Genomic DNA, 17,241 nt, shown 5'->3' with positions numbered 1-17,241 from the left:
GTCGTGGTTGTCCCAAAGGTGCTTTTTCAAAAGGCCCCTGGCCTTTCTTGGATTTTGCTTGAAGACCTTTCACTTCTCATCCAAGAACTGAAGAAGCTTCTTGGATGCACCTCCAGAACAACAACAACAACAATGTTTGAAGGGACCTTGGATGTCATCTAGTCCAACCCCCTGCTCAGGCAGGAAACCCTATACCATTTCAGACAAATGGCTGTCCAGTCTCTTCTTAAAAACTTCCAGTGTTGGAGCATTCACCACTTCTGGAAGCAAGTTGTTCCACTGGTTAATTGTTCTAACTGTCAGGAAGTTTCTCCTTAGTTCTAGATTGCTTCTCTCCTTGATTAGTTTCCACCCGTTGCTTCTTGTCCTGCCTTCAGGAGCTTTGGAGAATAGCTTGACTCCCTCTTCTTTGGGACAGCCCCTGAGATATTGGAAGACTGCTATCACGTCCCCCCTCGTCCTTCTATTCATTAAACTAGACATACCCAATTCCAGCAGCCTTTCCTGAACTGAAGAGAACGGAAGAGAACCGAAACATCTTCAAGCAAAACAAAGGCAGTCCAGTTGCCTCTTGAAAAAGCACCTTTGAGACAGGCTAATTTGACTAATTTGTTGTTGTTCACTCTCTTAAATTGTGTCTGACTCTTCGTGATCCTATGGAACCTTGGTCCTCCATTCTTACCTGGACTTTGCCCAAATCCGTCTTCATTGCATCGCTGACACTATTTAACCATCTTCTCCTCTGCCATCCCTTCTCCTTTTGCCTTCCATCTTTTCCAACATCAAGGTCTTTTCCAATGAGTCGTCTCTTATTAGGTCACTGAAGTATTTGAGTTTCGGCTTCAGGATCTACCCTTCCAAAGGTTGATTTTCTTTAGGATTGACTGATTTGATCTCCTTGCAGTCCAAGGGATTTTTAACAGTCTCCTCCAGCAACAAAATTTGAAAGCGAAGAGTCTTGTAAATGGGGCAATATGTGAGGGCAACTTCAGAATATCAGAATCAGAATAGAGTTGGAAGGGACTTTGGAGGTCTTCTAGTCCAGCCCCCTGCTCAAGCAGGAGTTCTATACCAGTGATGGCAAACCTTTTAGAGACTGAGTGCCCAAACTGCAACCCAAAACCCACTTATGCATCGCCAGGTGCTGGGTGGATGTGGCCCATTGGGTGGGTGTGGCCCATTGGCTGGGCGTGGCCCAATGGCTGGGTGTGGCTGTGGTGGTAACAGCAGACTGGGTGGGACTAAAAAGTTCAATCAATCAATTCCAACTTTGCAAGATCTTTTTTTTCCCTGCGAAAAGTTGAAATTGACTGATTGATTGAACCTTTTTTTTTTTTTTTTTGCACACGGCGGCAGAGGCCTAAAGCGAAAAGGCCCAGCTGAAGGCCTAAGACTGGGGTGACAGCACGCGTGCCCACAGAGAGGGCTCTGAGTGCCGCCTCTGGCACCCGTGCCATAGGTTCGCCACCACTGTCCTATACCATTTCAGATACCATATCTGAATTATATATATATAATATAGATACCATATCTACAGTGCTTTTTTTGTAAGAAAAAAAGTGTCGGACCTCACCTCTTGTTAATCTTTTATTTACTTTTCGCATGTAGTCACTGTACACACACCCACACACATCAGTTGTGTAACGAAACATAATGGTTGTTGCCTGCAGTAAGCACTCAGTGCGTGACCCCATGACCAATCACAAGTGCCCCAAGCCAAGTAGCCGGACGAAGTACGCATGCGTTGGACCTGACACACAAGCAGCCCACATGGATCATTTTAATGATTTTGCTGACCTGCTACGCTCAACAGGGCGATTCAAGTTCATGTGGACCAAACATCAAATTTTCAAAAGTTACTTTTAAAACTTGGAAAATCTGTCAAAAAAAGGTGCCGGAACTCTGTTCCGGTGAGTTCTATGACAAAAAAAAAAAAAAAAAGCACTGCATATCTATATCCCAAGAATATACTATATCCTTGGAAAACCACCACTAGCTGGAGGGACTTAATTGTCTATAGCAGTTTAGGCTCCATCTTCTTGACCAGAGGTCTGCAAACTTTAAGCCTTGTGGACTTCAGCTCCCAGAATTCTCCAGCCAGCCATTATCCTACCACCCCCCTTCCCCCCCCACACTGTTATATCCCAGAAAATTTTAGGATGCTGCCCTGGAGCATCTTTGAGGCTTTCCAGGAGCTGTTTCAACTTTTCTTCCTGTTCATCACACTTGCCAGCCTCTGCTCTTATTACACCCATCGGTGACAAGGCTGGCTGAGTCTGCAGCTTGGCGGGTGGTCAGGACTCACCTCCCCAGTCGGATTTCTGCCTGCCCCTTCTTTCCTGCTGGTGCAGGCCCCGAGGCCGAAGGGTTAAACTGACCGAGATGCACTTCCCAGAAGGGAGGAGAGAAGCCATTGGAAGAAAGTGCGCGCTTGGCACTTGAGGAAAGGGCCGCGTTTCCTCTTCCTTTCCAATTGGGGAGCGGGCAGCTGGGGCTTCCAGAGGCCGGGGGAGAGAGGGCGGGGTCCACCCCGCTTGAGTGGTGACGTCGGAAAGTCCGGGTAAATGACAGCGGTGGATGCGTGGGGAGAGATGCTTTTTGCAAGCGCCCCGGGTGGAAAAAGCGGCGCGCGAGACCTTGCAAGGGTGAAAGGGAGAGGGGAGCCCTTCTCGGCCCTTGTACACATTCCCACGCGCACGCCCACACCCACGGCGGGTGGTTGTTTGCCAGAGGCGATTTAGCAAAGGTTGGGGGAAAAGCGGCGCGCGAGACCTTCCACGCGTGGAAGGGAGAGGGAAGCCCTTCTCCGCCCTTTTACGCATTCCCGTGCGCGCGCACGGCGGCGGGGTTCTTCGCTGGAGGAGAATTTAACCAAAGGTTGGGCAGCAACCTGCCCGGCGCGCCGCGGTCCGTCAAGCCGCAGCACTCCGGAGGTGTAGGTGTACTACATCACCCAGCATCCGCGGCCGGGGGACCAAGGGCTGAGAACCCTGCGGGGGCGGCAATGATGATGATGATGATGATAATAATAATAATAATAGTAATAGTAGTAGTAGTAGTAGTAATAATAATAATAATAATAATAATAATAATAATCAGGAGCGGGTCAAATAATAATAATAATAATCAGGAGCGGGTCAGCTGTCCTGGTCTGGATTTGGCTGCATTGCGGGTTTTACAGGGCTCTGAGTGAGGGACTAGTTGACAGCCCCCTTTCTAATTCATTTCCTGTATGCTGCAGAGAGGAGAAAAAAAAAAACCTTAAGTATTAAGTACGCAGGTGAGGCTGTTGGTAAAAGCTCTTCCTTTCCTTTTGCACTGATCCAAAATTAACATTTTAACATTTTTGTTTGTTTGCTTTTTAGGAAACAGTCCCCAAATATCGCCTTAACCTCGTTCCCTTAACCCACAACAGGCATGCATGCTCTCCAAATCTAGTCGGGATTAGAGGAACTAAAGTGGGTGACTGGTTTGGAAGTCATTATGAACCTAGAATCCTGGGGTAACCTTTAGTAGTAAAGTAAAGTTGGAAGGGACCTTGGAGGTCATCTAGTCCAACCCCCTGCTCAGGCAGGAAACCCTATACCATTTCGGACAAAGGGCTGTCCAGTCTCTTCTTAAAAACTTCCAGTGTTGGGTCATTCACCGCTTCTGGAGGCAAGTTGTTCCACTGATTAATTGTTCTAACTGTCAGGAAGTTTCTCCTTAGTTCTAGGTTGCTTCTCTCTTGGTCAGTTTCCATCCGTTGCTCCTTGTCCTGCCTTCAGGCGCTTTGGAAAATAGCTTGACTCCCTCTTCTTTGGGGCAGCCCCTGAGATATTGAAACACTGCTATCATGTCCCCTCTCATCCTTCTCTTCATTAGACTAGACATACCCAATTCCAGCAACTGTTCCTTATATAATAATAATAATAATAGTAGTAAAGTTGGAAGGGACCTTGGAGGTCATCTAGTCCAACCCCCTGCTCGGGCAGGAAACCCTACACCATTTCGGACAAGTGGCTGTCCAGTCTCTTCTTAAAAACTTCCAGTGTTGGAGCATTAATCGTTTTGCCCCATGGATAATAAGCGGGAATTTGACTTTAATTAAACGTATACAAAACTGGGTCATTAACATAACTTCTCTCCCTCATTTTCTGGTCGTTCCATTTAACAGAGGTTGTCTTATTATTAGTAACCATGGCTATCCACTTCAAACCGGTGTCCCGTGATTTAACCCTTCCCGTGAAATCCTCTATCCTTTCACCTCAGGCATACAGTCCCGCTTCTCACGTCCATATCTTGTAACTCCTCCCGGTATGTCCTTTCCAAGGCCGCTGGTTACACCTTCAAGGGCATCTCAATGGTCCGGAACCACCCCGCCTTACTTGCTCTTTCCAAGGCCTATGGTCGCACCCTTTATCCTGGTACATTAAGTCTCATGTTCTTATCACGTATGCTTGTTCCACCCCTGCTTTAGCCTCCAGTCCCCTAATCATCTTTGTTGCTCTTTTCTGTACTCTTTCTAGAGTCTCAATATCTTTTTTACGTCATGGTGACCAAAACTGGATGCAGTATTCCAAGTGTGGCCTTACCAAGGCCTTGTAAAGTGGTATTAATACTTCACATGATCTTGATTGTATTCCTCTGTTAATGCAGCCTAGCACTGTGTTGGCTTTTTTGGCAGCTGCAACACACTGCTGGCTCATATTTAAGTGATTGTCCACTAGGACTCCGAGATCCCTCTCACAGTTACTACTATTGAGCAAGGTACCCCCTATACTATACCTGTACATTTGGTATTAAAAAAATATCAAATAGGACATGTAGTCCTCGACTTATGACCACAATTGACCCCAAAACTTCTGTTCCTAAGTGAGACACTTGTTGAGATTTGCCCCCTTTTATGACCTTTCCTGCTTCCGCTTTTAAGTGAATCAATGCAGTTTTTAAGTTAGTAACCTGATTGTTGAGTGAATCTCACTTCCCCATTGGCTTTGCTTGTCAGGAGGTCGCAAAAAGGGTCACATGACCCTGGGACACTGCAACCGTCGTAAATATGAGTTAGTTGCCAAGCATCTGAATTTGATCACGTGACCACGGGGGATGCTGCAACGGTCAAAAGTGTGAAAAACTTTGTTTTTCATAAGCTACTTTTTTCACTGCCATTGTAACTTTGAACAGTCATTAAATGGATTGTTGTAAGTCGAGGACTACCTGTAATCAAATTGGCTAGCATTTTTTGCTTACGGAAGCAGGATTTTAGTGGCTTTGAATCAACACCACATAGATCCAGGATCTCTTAATTCTGATTGGAGTTGATAAATTACGGGTGGATGATTTGGCCTGGAGATATGTATGTATTTTTTTCTTTTAACAACCCTGTAATCTTTTGCATCGGGGTGGAGTTGGGGTGACTGAATGGAGCTGACACCTATGTGGAGATATTTTCTCTTTGCGCCCAGAGAGAGAAATATCTGCTGCTACCTAGGATCGAACTGATTGTGAGGGGAGAGCTCCACCTCTAGGCCACCATGCCTCTCGGAGATATGTACGTGTTTATTTAAAGCAGTGGTTCTCAACCTTTTTAATGCCGCGACCCCCAACCGGTCGTAAGTCGAGGACTACTCAACTGGTCGTAAGTCAAGGACTACTCAACTGGTGCAGCACCATTTGCAGACTGGGACTTTTGGCGGGCTCAGCAGGGCAGAGACAGCCTGGACAATTCCTATTGGCTTTTGAAAGCCAATAGCATTAGACTCTATTCAAGAGAGTCTATTCTATTGGCTTTCAAAAGCCAATAGAATAAAAGGGAGTAGCACAGCTAAGGAAAAGGGGGAAAAAATGGCAGACTGCGTTGTTTGGCGACCCCCATGAAATGGTCGTTTGACCCCAAATGGGGTCCCGACCCACAGATTGAGAACCACTCATTTAAGCTTATTTGCCTACGCTGGCCTTTCTTTTTTTCTTTTTTAAAAGACATTGTTTTTTTTAACATTCTTAAACAAGAAGTACTCAAGACCCACTGTGATGGTTAGGTGGTCAAACATTCAAAAGTGAATATATATATATAAACAAGACAACTCAATAAATTTCACTATCCCCTCTCTATTCCCCTCAGTTAACATAATATATTTAAATATTCCATTTCTGTTTTAAATTTCTATCACTGTTAAACCTGTGTTATAACTTTATAGTTTACAAATACAATAGTTTAAATTTAAATCAAAAAATTATCAATTCTAATTCTTAATCTCTCACATCCCCCGTTTTATACCAAACTCATTTATTTCTTCTTCCACTAGACAACAGATATCTTAATAGCCACAAAATATTGATCAGCCCTATCTAGATGTAATCCCAAAGTCAACCCATCTCTTTAAAATAACAGAATAATACTAAACCTTGATTCGTTCATAGTCATTAAACAAAGTTCAAATTTTCTCCATCTACGCTGGCCTTTCTAATTAAAAACAACCTTCCAACCTTGTGTTTCTCCAGGAGTTGAAGGAAGCGGGTCATGAGACATAAAATAATGACGGAGAAGGGAAAAAATCCAGATGCCAAATCCGAAAGAGAATTGCAAGAGGACCTCAACGCTGGGGCCACCCAGGACAAGGCTGCAAGAACAGCCAAGGATCTCCGAGCTGAAAAGGCGGAAGGTTTTGCAAAAATGGGGGGCTCCAGACCAGCCAAGAGCGAGGCAGGAGATCGGCGGTTGAAATATTTGGATCCCCGGGCTGCTTTGAAGGCAATGCAGTCCTCCAAAGAGGAGGAACTGGTTTCTGAACCGTGGGAGAACGCCAAGGCCTGCTTGGCCTCCTTAGAAGGAGCAGCTGAAACCTACCGGAGATACAAAGGATTGGTGGATCTCAGCAGAGACACCCAAAGAGTGAGCGAGCAGACCAATCCTGCCAAGATGGACGACTATTGGAAGGTGGGCGAGGACGCCATGGGAGACGACTCAGCGGCCACCGACACCCAACGAACCCTTTTCAGAGAGTTCTGTTACCGGGAGGCTGAGGGCCCCCGTGAGGCCTGCAGCCGCCTCTGGTACCTCTGCCACCGGTGGCTGAAGCCGGAGAGACACACCAAGGAGCAGATCCTGGAGCTGCTGGTCCTGGAACAGTTCCTGGCCATCTTGCCCTCTGATCTCCAGAGGTGGGTCAAAGCCGCCGAGCCCCACACTTGTGACCAAGCGGTGGCCCTGGCTGAAGGCTTTCCCTCAGGACGGCCACAGGAGGTAAGACTTTAGAGCAGCGGTTCTCAACTTGTGGGTCGGGATCCCATTTGGGGTCGAACGACCATTTCACAGGGGTCGCCAAACAACGCAGTCCGCCATTTTTTCCCCCTTTTCCTTAGCTGTGCTATTCCCTTTTATTCTATTGGCTTTTGAAAGCCAATAGAATAGACTCTCTTGAATGGAGTCTAATTCTAATGGCTTTCAAAGGCCAATAGGAATTGTCCAGGCTGTCTCTGCCCTGCTGAGCCCACCAAAAGTCCCATTCTGCAAACTGCTGCACTAGTTGAGTAGTCCTCGACTTACGACCGGTTGAGTAGTCCTTGACTTACGACCGGTTGGGGGTCGCCGCATTAAAAAGGTTGAGAACCACTGCTTTAGAGAAAGTTAACATTGTATAAACGGGAATGTGCTGGGGCCCAAGAATGTGCTGGAGCCCAAAGGGGTGGGAAATCAGCCCATCCAGGTAGATGAGAATCAGAATAATGCTGGAAGGGAGCTTGGAGGTCTTCTAGTCCAGCCCTGCTGAAGCATGATTATTGTGCAGGTAGTCCTTGACTTATGACCGTTTGTAGCGTGCCATGATCATGCGAAAACATTTTATGTTGGTCTTGCTGAAAGCCGACATTTGTGTTGGATTTTCAGCAAAACCGGGCCATAGTGAACTGTGAGTTTGCTTAACAACCACAGCACTCACTTTACAAGTGCAGAGTTTGCTTAATGATCAACTCATTTTACGACTGTCACAACTTAACAGCCATAATGGGCAGGCTCCTTCATAGTCGTAACTCGAGTACCTATAACAGTGGTGGCGAACCTATGGCACGGGTGCCAGAGGCGGCACTCAGAGCCCTCTCTGTGGGCACGCGCGCCGTTGCCCCAGTCCTAGACCTTCAGCTGGGTTTTATAAAACCTTTTTGCTTTAGGCCTCCACCGCCATGTGCAAAAAAAAAAAAAGGTCCAATCAATCAGTCAATTTCAACTTCTTGCGAGAAAAAAAAGATCTTGCAAAGTTGGGATTGATTGATTGAACTTTTTAGTCCCACCCAGTCTGCCGTTACCACCACGGGCCATGCCCAGCCAATGGGCCACGCCCACCCAATGGGCCACACCCAGCCAATGGGCCACACCCACCCGGCACCTGGCGATGCATAAGTGGGTTTTGTGTTGCAGTTTGGGCACTCGGTCTCTAAAAGGTTCACCATCACTGACCTATAATCTCAAAGGCTAAATGCCATCATTTTGACAAATGAAGCAGAATCCCCAGTTCTGAAAAAAATAATAATTAAAAAAAAATCCCTCCTCTCTTTATGACATGTGGACTTCAACTCCCAGAATTCCTGAGCCAGCATGGGGAACAATGGCCCCTTTATGACATGTGGACTTCAACTCCCAGAATTCCTGAGCCAGCATGGGGAACAATGGCCCCTTTATGACATGTGGACTTCAATTCCCAGAATTCCTGAGCCAGCATGGGGAACAATGGCCCCTTTATGACATGTGGACTTCAACTCCCAGAATTCCTGAGCCAGCATGGGGAACAATGGCCCCTTTATGACATGTGGACTTCAATTCCCAGAATTCCTGAGCCAGCATGGGGAACAATAGCCCCTTTATGACATATGGACTTCAACTCCCAGAATTCCTGAGCCAGCATGGGGACTGATAGCCCAGGCTGGCTCAGGAATTCTGGGAGTTGAAGTCTACAGTCATAAAGGGGTCCTAGTTCCCCACCTCTGCTTTAAGGAGTATGAACCCTTTTCTTTTTGAGGAACATGTGTGATTTCCAGATGCGTTGCATCTTTTTGCGGGGGAAGAAACTGGCGTCCTCATTTGGTGAAATCTCCCCAGCCTACTTTCCCTTCTGATACCTGTTCCTGAAGATAACATTTTAGGGTTTATTTCAGGGACCAGGTTTGGTGCAGGAGGTGTCTTCGGGGTTCTCCACGGCTGAGCAGTCTCTATCAGGGGCTGGAGAGAGACAAGTCAGTGCCATTGAGGTCAAGCAGGAGCAGGACGGTGACAGCGACTCGGAAGGTCAGTGGCTCGTGGCGTGTGCTGCGGTCTCCGAGATGCCTGGATCTTCAGAAGTTGTTTTAAGCCGAATGTCAACTGTCCAGTTGGCATTTCCAAACAAAGAAACCCCTGGGACGTGATTTTCCCAAGTGTATAATACTTTACTGAAAATCTACATTGGCACAGAAGAAGTGAAGCCAGCTCTGGCTTTCCCATGCAAATTCTGGCATAGTTATTTCCCTCCGATCCACCCACAGCCCAATACATTCATCAATCACTTATTTATTTATTTATTTATTTTTAAAATTTATAAGCCGCCCCGCTCCCGAAGGACTCTGGGCGGCTAACAATAAAAAAACACATAAAACATAACAAAACAAACAATGCAAAAGACAGTCATCCAGGGGTCAGGTTTTATAAACCTCAGGCCTGCCGGAAAAGCCAGGTCTTAAGTAGCTTACGGAAGACCAATAGGGTGGGAGCGGTCCTAATCTCCGGGGGGAGCTGGTTCCAAAGCGTGGGCGCCATCACAGAGAAGGCCCTCCTCCGCGGCCCCGCCAAATGGCACTGCTTGGCCGATGGGGCCTGAAGGAGGCCCAGCCTGTGGGATCTAACCGGACATAGGGAACTATGAGGTAGTAGGCGGTCTCGCAAATAGCCTGGCCCTGAGCCATATAGGGCTTTAAAGGTAATGACCAACACCTTGAATTGGACCCGAAGACCAATAGGCAACCAGTGCAGCTCACGGAGGAGAGGTGTAACGTGGATGTATCGAGGAGCACCCACTATCACTCGCGCGACTGCATTCTGGACCAACTGTAGTCTCCAAATACTTTTCAAGGGTAGCCCCATGTAGAGTGCGTTGCAGTAGTCCAGACGTGACTCCTGATTATTTATTTATTTATTTATGAGACTTATATACCGCTTTAAGTGCAAGCACTTTCTAAGCGGTGTACACCAGTAAGCAATGTGTGTGTGTGTGTTGCACTCTAACTGCTGCGCCACCTCGGCTCTGCATTTTGTTATGAGAAAACAGTTAGCCACACTTGGTGTCTTTGCAAACTTCCAAAGACGCCTCAGTTGCCTAAACACCGTCCCTCCCACTTTTGCATTCCATTCCACAATCTCTTCCCTTCTTTTGTCAAGCTGTGAGTGACGGAGAAAATGTTGGTGAAAGGGTGAATCAATCTTGAGACCGAACATCAGCCCTTCGAAGTAGGCCAGGTCAAGAAGCAGAACTTGCAGGATTCTTGTAGGATAAATTAACAGAAACATGGAAGCTTGTTCCAAACCTTTATTGCTCTTTTTTTTTTAAAAAAAAAAAAAGGACAGGGCTCTCATGAGTCTCTCTCCCACTTTCTGCTTACTAAGGGCTGAGCAACGATTTCTCCTCTCCACCCTGTTTTCTTAAGACCAGAGCTAAATTATTCTACATTGGGAAATTTTAGCAGTTCAATGTAGAGATAATTCTTGACTTACAACCATTTGTTTAGTGACCGTTCAAAGTTACAACAACACTGAAAAAAGTGACTTAGAATCGTTTTTTTACATTATGACCATTGCAACATTCCCCCCCATGGACACCTGATCAGAATTTAGACACTGGACAACTGGTTCATATTTATGACGATCACAGTGTCCCTGGGTCATGTGATTACCTTTTGTGACTTGAGAAGCAAAGTCAACGGGACAGCCAAATTCGTATTAACAGTCGCAGTGATTCACTTACCAATTGTGTCAAGAAAGGTCGTAAAACGAGGCAATTCTGACTTAACTACTGTCCAGCTTAGCAGTGGAAATTTTAGGTTCAACTGTGGTCGTAAATCGAGGATTCCTTGTACATTGGAGGTTGTTTCACTCTTCGATGTGTGTGGGTAAATAAGGATAATGTTGCATTCAGGCATGAGATTGTGATCTGGTTTTGTACCTTTAACTCAAGCCATGATTCATACCATCTCCCATCATCTCTCATGTGTTCTTTAAAACAGGGCTTTTCAACCTTTTCACCCATTGTCCCACTTTTAGGATATGGCAATATCCAAGTACCACCAGTCGCCTAGCAAGGTGTCAAAAACTTGATGACCAAAAAAAAAAAGGGGGGAAAAAGTGATAAAGTACAGGTAGTCCTCGACTTACAACAGTTCGCTTAGTGACTGTTCGAAGTTACAATGGCATTGAAAAAAGTGCTGAGCAAGACACCTGCCTGCCCACCTGGCGGCGCTCTTCCTCCTGTCCGAGGTTTTCATTGTTGTGAGCATTTCTGTTGAGGATTGGCAGCGGGGGTGGGGTGGGGGGGTGTTTGGTTTTTATTTCCCCCCCCCGTCTGCTGGGTGGTCGCAGCAAGTTTTGGTCACTTCGCGTGACTCTGGGACACTATGACCATCATAAATATGAATCAGTTGCCAAGCATCTGAATGTAAATCACAAGAGCCTGGAGAGGCTGCAACATTGCAGCTGATCGTCGCTTCTTCTGGGCTCAGCAGAAGCGCCGGGATCAGCGCCGAGCTCCAGCTGGAGCCTGGCGCTGATCCTGGCGCTTCCACTGAGCCCTGACAGCCCTGCAGCTCCAGCCATCTCTTGTTCAGGCTTGTGCGGTGCTCCCACCGGTTCAGCTCATTCCCCTCTCCCGCTACCACTTTTCTAGGATGGTCACATACCACCTGCCAGGTGCCAATGTACCACAGGTGGTACCCGCACCACTGGTTGAAAAGCCTTGCTTTAAAAGCACACTGCCATCAAGCTGGACATAACTGAGTCTCAAGGGTCATATTCTAATGCAGTGTGTTTCTCAACCTTGGCAACGTTTACGGTAAATGTGTGGACTGCAACTCGGTGGCTGGCTCAGGAATTCTGGGACCTGAAGTCCACACATCTAAAAGTTGCCAAGGTTGAGAAACACAGTTCTAACGCAGGGGTCTCCAAACTTTTGCAACTTTAAGACTGGTGGATTTCAACTCCCAGAATTCCTTGGCCAGCCATATTGGCTGGGGAATTCTGGGAGTTGAAGTCCACAAGTCTTAAAGTGGCCACGTTTGGAGACCCCTGTTCTAGTGGAATGATCTAGGTGGGATTTTTTATTTATTTATCTAAACTTGGAACAAAATGTTTCCAACATCATTGTTGATGGCCATCTGATTGGCCAATTTAGAAATGGGGTGCTGGGATAATACTTTGCTCTGATGTGGCAGCCATGCTCTCCTTGGATGCTTGAGTAATCCGTTTTCCTCTATGCTCCCCACAGATGGCAGGTGGGTGATTGAGACGAGGCAAGGGGATTGCCAGCTGGAAGGCACCGAGCCAGTGAAATTGTGTGGGCCCTCCTTGCAAGAACCTTATTGGTCCGAAGAAGATGGAGATGGGGATGGAGCTGATCAGAAGGATGAGGACAACCCAGATCAACCCAGACCTGAAGAGTTTCCTCTAGCAGAAGAAGATGGGGATTCAAGTCAACCTGCTGTGGTCCAAAGACAGCACAGAAGTCGGGAAAAGAAGACTTGTGCGGTGTGTGGCAAGACCTTCAGCCGAAGTACGGTGCTTGCTGCCCATCAGAGGACCCACACGGGCGAGAAGCCGTTCATGTGCCAGAATTGTGGGAAATGCTTCAGCTTCAAGTCCACGCTGGTTGCCCACGAAAGGACCCACACGGGAGAGAGGCCGTACACTTGTGATCTGTGTGGGAAGAGCTTCACCGTCAGCTCGGTCCTCACCAGGCACTACCGAGTCCACATCGAAAAGAAGCTCTTTAGCTGCTCCGATTGTGACAAGAGCTTCACGCAGAAGTCTCAGTTGCTCAACCACCAGAAGGTCCACGTGAGGGAGAAGCCATTCAAATGCGCCCAGTGTGGGGAGGGTTTCAGCCGTAGCTCCGCCCTCAAGAAACACGAGGGCTCCCACACAGGAGAGAAACCCTTCAAATGCCCCGATTGCGAGAAATCCTTCAACACGTCTTCCCAGCTGGTCAAGCACCACCGAGTCCATACCGGGGAGAGACCCTACACTTGTTCGGAGTGTGGGAAGAGCTTCAGCCAGTGGCAGATTCTGATGGTGCACCAAAGGACCCACACGGGCGAGAAGCCCTTCAAGTGCGCCATCTGTGGGAAATGCTTCTCCGATCGGGCTGTCCACATCCGCCACCAGAAAGTCCACACGGGGGAGAGGCCTCACCAGTGCCCCACTTGCGGGAAGAGGTTCACCCACCGCACCGTCTTGGTGAAGCACCAGAAGATTCACGCCCGAGAAGCTCTGAATTTAGCCAAATTGCAAGAGGAGCAGCGGCGATACGAGGAGACTTCATAAAAAGTTTGCCAGCTAGACAAATGCTCAACCTGGAAGGGATATCGACGGGCAACTGTCTTCCCCAACTTTTTTTGGCTTCCAGATGGTCTTCCTGGCTCAAATGGATGGGAGTTGTAGTCCAATAAAGGAGGGACTCTGCCGTACTGTGTGGAGATGTACAAGAATCAGACAATCAGACAATCAGTATATCTACAGTCACACTGTGGCAAGCGGTCACTTTCCCAGGGCTGAGCGTGATGGGATAGGGAACACTTTCTCTGACACACGCGGGGATCCTACAGTGGACCTGCTCCCGCGGCCCCTTCATCTTCCATGCTGCGACTATCTCTGTGTGTGCACTTTCGTCTTCCCGATAAAGGTTGCCAGTCTTGTTGTCGAGTCTTGGCAAAGTCAACCTTTTGAAGACCTGTTTTTTTAGCTATGCACTACAGCGATAAAGGAAGCAGTTAAGAGGACAGATTAAGCTCTTCCCATTTGTACACAAACATCAATTAGCAGAATGTGTCCAACAGAGAAGCAACCTCATTTGTTTTCATTCAGTTCCCCAACACATGTTGTTGTTTTTTTGCCCCTCTTCTTTGGTGATTGGTCTCCACATTTCTGATTTTGGATGCCAACATGGTATTGTGTTTCTGTATTATAATGATAAGAGGATAATGTATATCACAGAAACGGATTAAAGCAAAAGTTAGAAGTGTCTCATAATTAGCCTGTCTCTAAGCTTGCCTTCCATTTGTTAATGCAGTTACTGTCAAATATAACGTTTCATCTAATAGCTGGATTGATGCATTGTGCTAAGATGTGGTTTGGGTAACTGTGGTTTATGGAATAAATCACCATTAGATGCACAGATGTTCCATAAATTCTGGCTAACAGACTATACTGATCACATAAGCCACACATCATGTTTAAAAATGAATTTTAGCTTGAGAAGTGGGAATGGAAACATGCCTTAGTGTGATGTGTGAGCCCAAATACAAGTAGTAGTCTTTGATTTACAACCATTATGGAACCTGAATTTCTGTTACATGTCACGATGACCCTATGACAGCCCTGATGTTATGATCTTTTTTTTTGTGGTGGTCACTAAATGAATGTTGTAGTTGTTAAGCAAGCCCACTGTCTGCAATGGCCATTTTCTGGCAAAAACATAAATCGTGGTCATTTGACACAGCAGGCCAGAAACAGCCATAAATGTAGGCCAATTGCTAAGCTCCCAATATGTGATCACATGACTATCAGAATCTGGGTCATAAGCCCCTTTTGGATGGTCTGTTATAACTGAACAATAGCTAAGCGACAGATGGTAAATTGAGGATTGTCTGTAATTGTGATTTATTCCACAAACCATGGTTAACTCTGTCACTTGTATGAGCCATAGCCCAAATCAGTTTCCCTTCAGTCTCCAGGCCCTGATTCAAATCCCGCCTTCCTGTCAGGCTCAAGCTTCCAGAACCATCTGCGAATAGTCTCAGGCAGAAGATCTGTGGAGATTCTCAGTCACGGTTATCCCATAAGTGCTTTTTCAAAAGGCAACTGTACTACCTTTGTTTTTTCCTTGAAGACGTTTCGCCTCTCATCCAAGAAGCTTCTTCAGTTCTGAAGAAGAACTGAAGAAGCTTCTTGGATGAGAAGTGAAATGTTGCTTGCGCGAGTGGGGCCGAGAGCACCCGTGACGCTTGCGCGAGGGAGGCCCTGAGCCCTCGCGAGGGTGGGGCTCCGAGCACCTGCGAAGCTCATGTGTCTGGGGCCGCGAGCGCCCACGACACTAGCACGAGTGAGGCTCCGCGTACCAGCGATGCGCAAATGCGACCGTGAGCTCTTGCAAATCTCATGCGAGTGGGGCTGTGAACTGTTAACGACGCTCGCGCAAGTGGGGCACCAAGCGCCCTCGACCCTTGTGTGAGGCCTTGAGTGCCTGCGCACCAGCCAGCCACTCATGCAGCCCGGTTGTGAATACGCCATGGTCCGGTAGTGGGCTATGGCCCACAGGTTGCGGACCTCTGGGCTAGGGAAATTCTGGCAGTTGAAGCCCGTACAGCTTAAGGTTGTGGAGGTTGAGAAATACTGGACCAGATAAACTCTGGATTCCAGAGTGGAATTTTGTTTGGAAGGGGAAACTGAGGCAGGAAAGGGATTAGCAGTGGGGTGTTTGTGCAAATCCCCACTGATTGTTGTTGTTGTTGTTGTTAATTGCGAAGTCGTGTCCGACCCATCGCGACCCCATGGACAACGTTCCTCCAGGTCTTCCTGTCCTCTACCATCTTCTGGAGTCCATTTAAATTCACACCTACTGCTTCAGTGACTCAATCCAGCCATCTCATTCTCTGTCGTCCCCTTCTTCTATTGCCCTCAATCTTTCCCAGCATTAGGCCCTTCCCCAGTGAGTCCTTCCTTCTCATTAGGTGGCCAAAGTATTTGAGTTTCAACTTCAGGATCTGGCCTTCTAAAGAGCAGTCGGGGTTGATCTCTTATAGGACTGACCGGTTTGAATGCCTTGCAGTCCAAGGGACTCGCAGGAGTCTTCTCCAGCACCATAGTTCAAAGGCCTCAATTCTTTGGCGCTCAGCCTTTCTTATGGTCCAGCTTTCACAGCCATACATTGCAACTGGGAAAACCATGGCCTGGACTGTACGCACTTTTGTTGGCAGGGTGATGTCTCTGCTTTTTAGTATGCTGTCTAGATTTGCCATAGCTTTCCTCCCCAGGAGCAAGCCTCTTTTAATTTCTTGGTTGCAGTCCCCACTGATTACTTCTACTTATTACTCTACATATTTGTTTGTTTGTTTGTTTGTTTGTTTACTTTCTTCATTACAGTACTTGATTTTTGCTTGCCTTGTTTTTATTTACTTGGTTATATACAGTTATATTCATTATTTGATTTACTTGCCTTATTTTTATTTTTTTATTTATTTGTTTGTTTACTTTCTTCATTACAGTACTTGATTTTTGCTTGCCTTGTTTTTATTTACTTGGTTATATACAGTTATATTCATTATTTGATTTACTTGCCTTATTTTTATTTACCTGACTTATTTACCCATTGTTGACTCGTGTCGGTTAACTGCTCGAACCTTTTAACTGAGCAGACGACCACAAAATTTTTACAACACAAACATGTTGCAAGGTTAAATCCCCTAGATCACACAAGATAAATAGTGCAAATGCTTGGTAAGAAGAGCGTGGCTTAGCATAAGGTCTGAACCCTGCCAAGAACGGGTTATTCTGCCCGCAGCTCTTCTCCGAGGGAAACGGGCGATTAAGACAGATGAAAAAGGAAACAAGCAAATAAACAAGATATTCAATAAACCGTGATCCAGATTGGCAGCTCTGCACTTCTGCTGCCCAGACCAGCTGGCTTCTTCCTGCAATCAGGATAAAGCAAGGAACACCATTGGACCGCGTTGTCCTGTTGCACCTGTTCAATGACTTTCATGTTTAGGACCCAATAGAAAGAAAAAGGATTCCCCATCGCCAGCTGGCCAGGCAGGCAGACAGACAGCAAGCAGCCAGGCCCCCTTAGAATCTGTGTTGTGCCCACTTTGCTCCTTCTATTTTGGGGAGCTGTTCGGAGGGATTAAGGTGACCGAGCTGCAGGTGACCGAGTCTAAGGAAAGATGTATCGGCACTGGTGTAGAGTCCTCCTTTTCTGTGGCTTATTCAGGATTGGTACTTTTTCGTCCTTGGGTCTCCCACTTGCTGGGTGGCAG

General features: G+C 46.9%; 1 protein-coding gene across 1 annotated transcript; it reads left to right on the top strand.

Annotated features, from left to right (window-relative positions):
• Positions 1–2,295: 2,295 nt before the first annotated feature.
• LOC120318609 (zinc finger protein 397-like) lies at positions 2,296–15,813 on the top strand. The gene is made up of 4 exons (XM_039366427.1): positions 2,296–2,560; positions 6,481–7,222; positions 9,127–9,256; positions 12,477–15,813. Exons 2-4 carry the CDS (start codon positions 6,500–6,502, stop codon positions 13,529–13,531), a joined length of 1,908 nt encoding a protein of 635 aa, XP_039222361.1. The 5' UTR covers positions 2,296–2,560; positions 6,481–6,499; the 3' UTR covers positions 13,532–15,813.
• Positions 15,814–17,241: the final 1,428 nt, after the last annotated feature.

This window comes from Crotalus tigris, unplaced genomic scaffold (genome assembly GCF_016545835.1).
Source record: "Crotalus tigris isolate CLP2741 ecotype Arizona unplaced genomic scaffold, ASM1654583v1 scf7180000020321.186885, whole genome shotgun sequence".
Lineage (NCBI taxonomy): Eukaryota > Metazoa > Chordata > Lepidosauria > Squamata > Viperidae > Crotalus > Crotalus tigris.
Note: the sequence above shows the minus strand (reverse complement) of the source record. Positions and strands in the feature narration are given on the sequence as shown.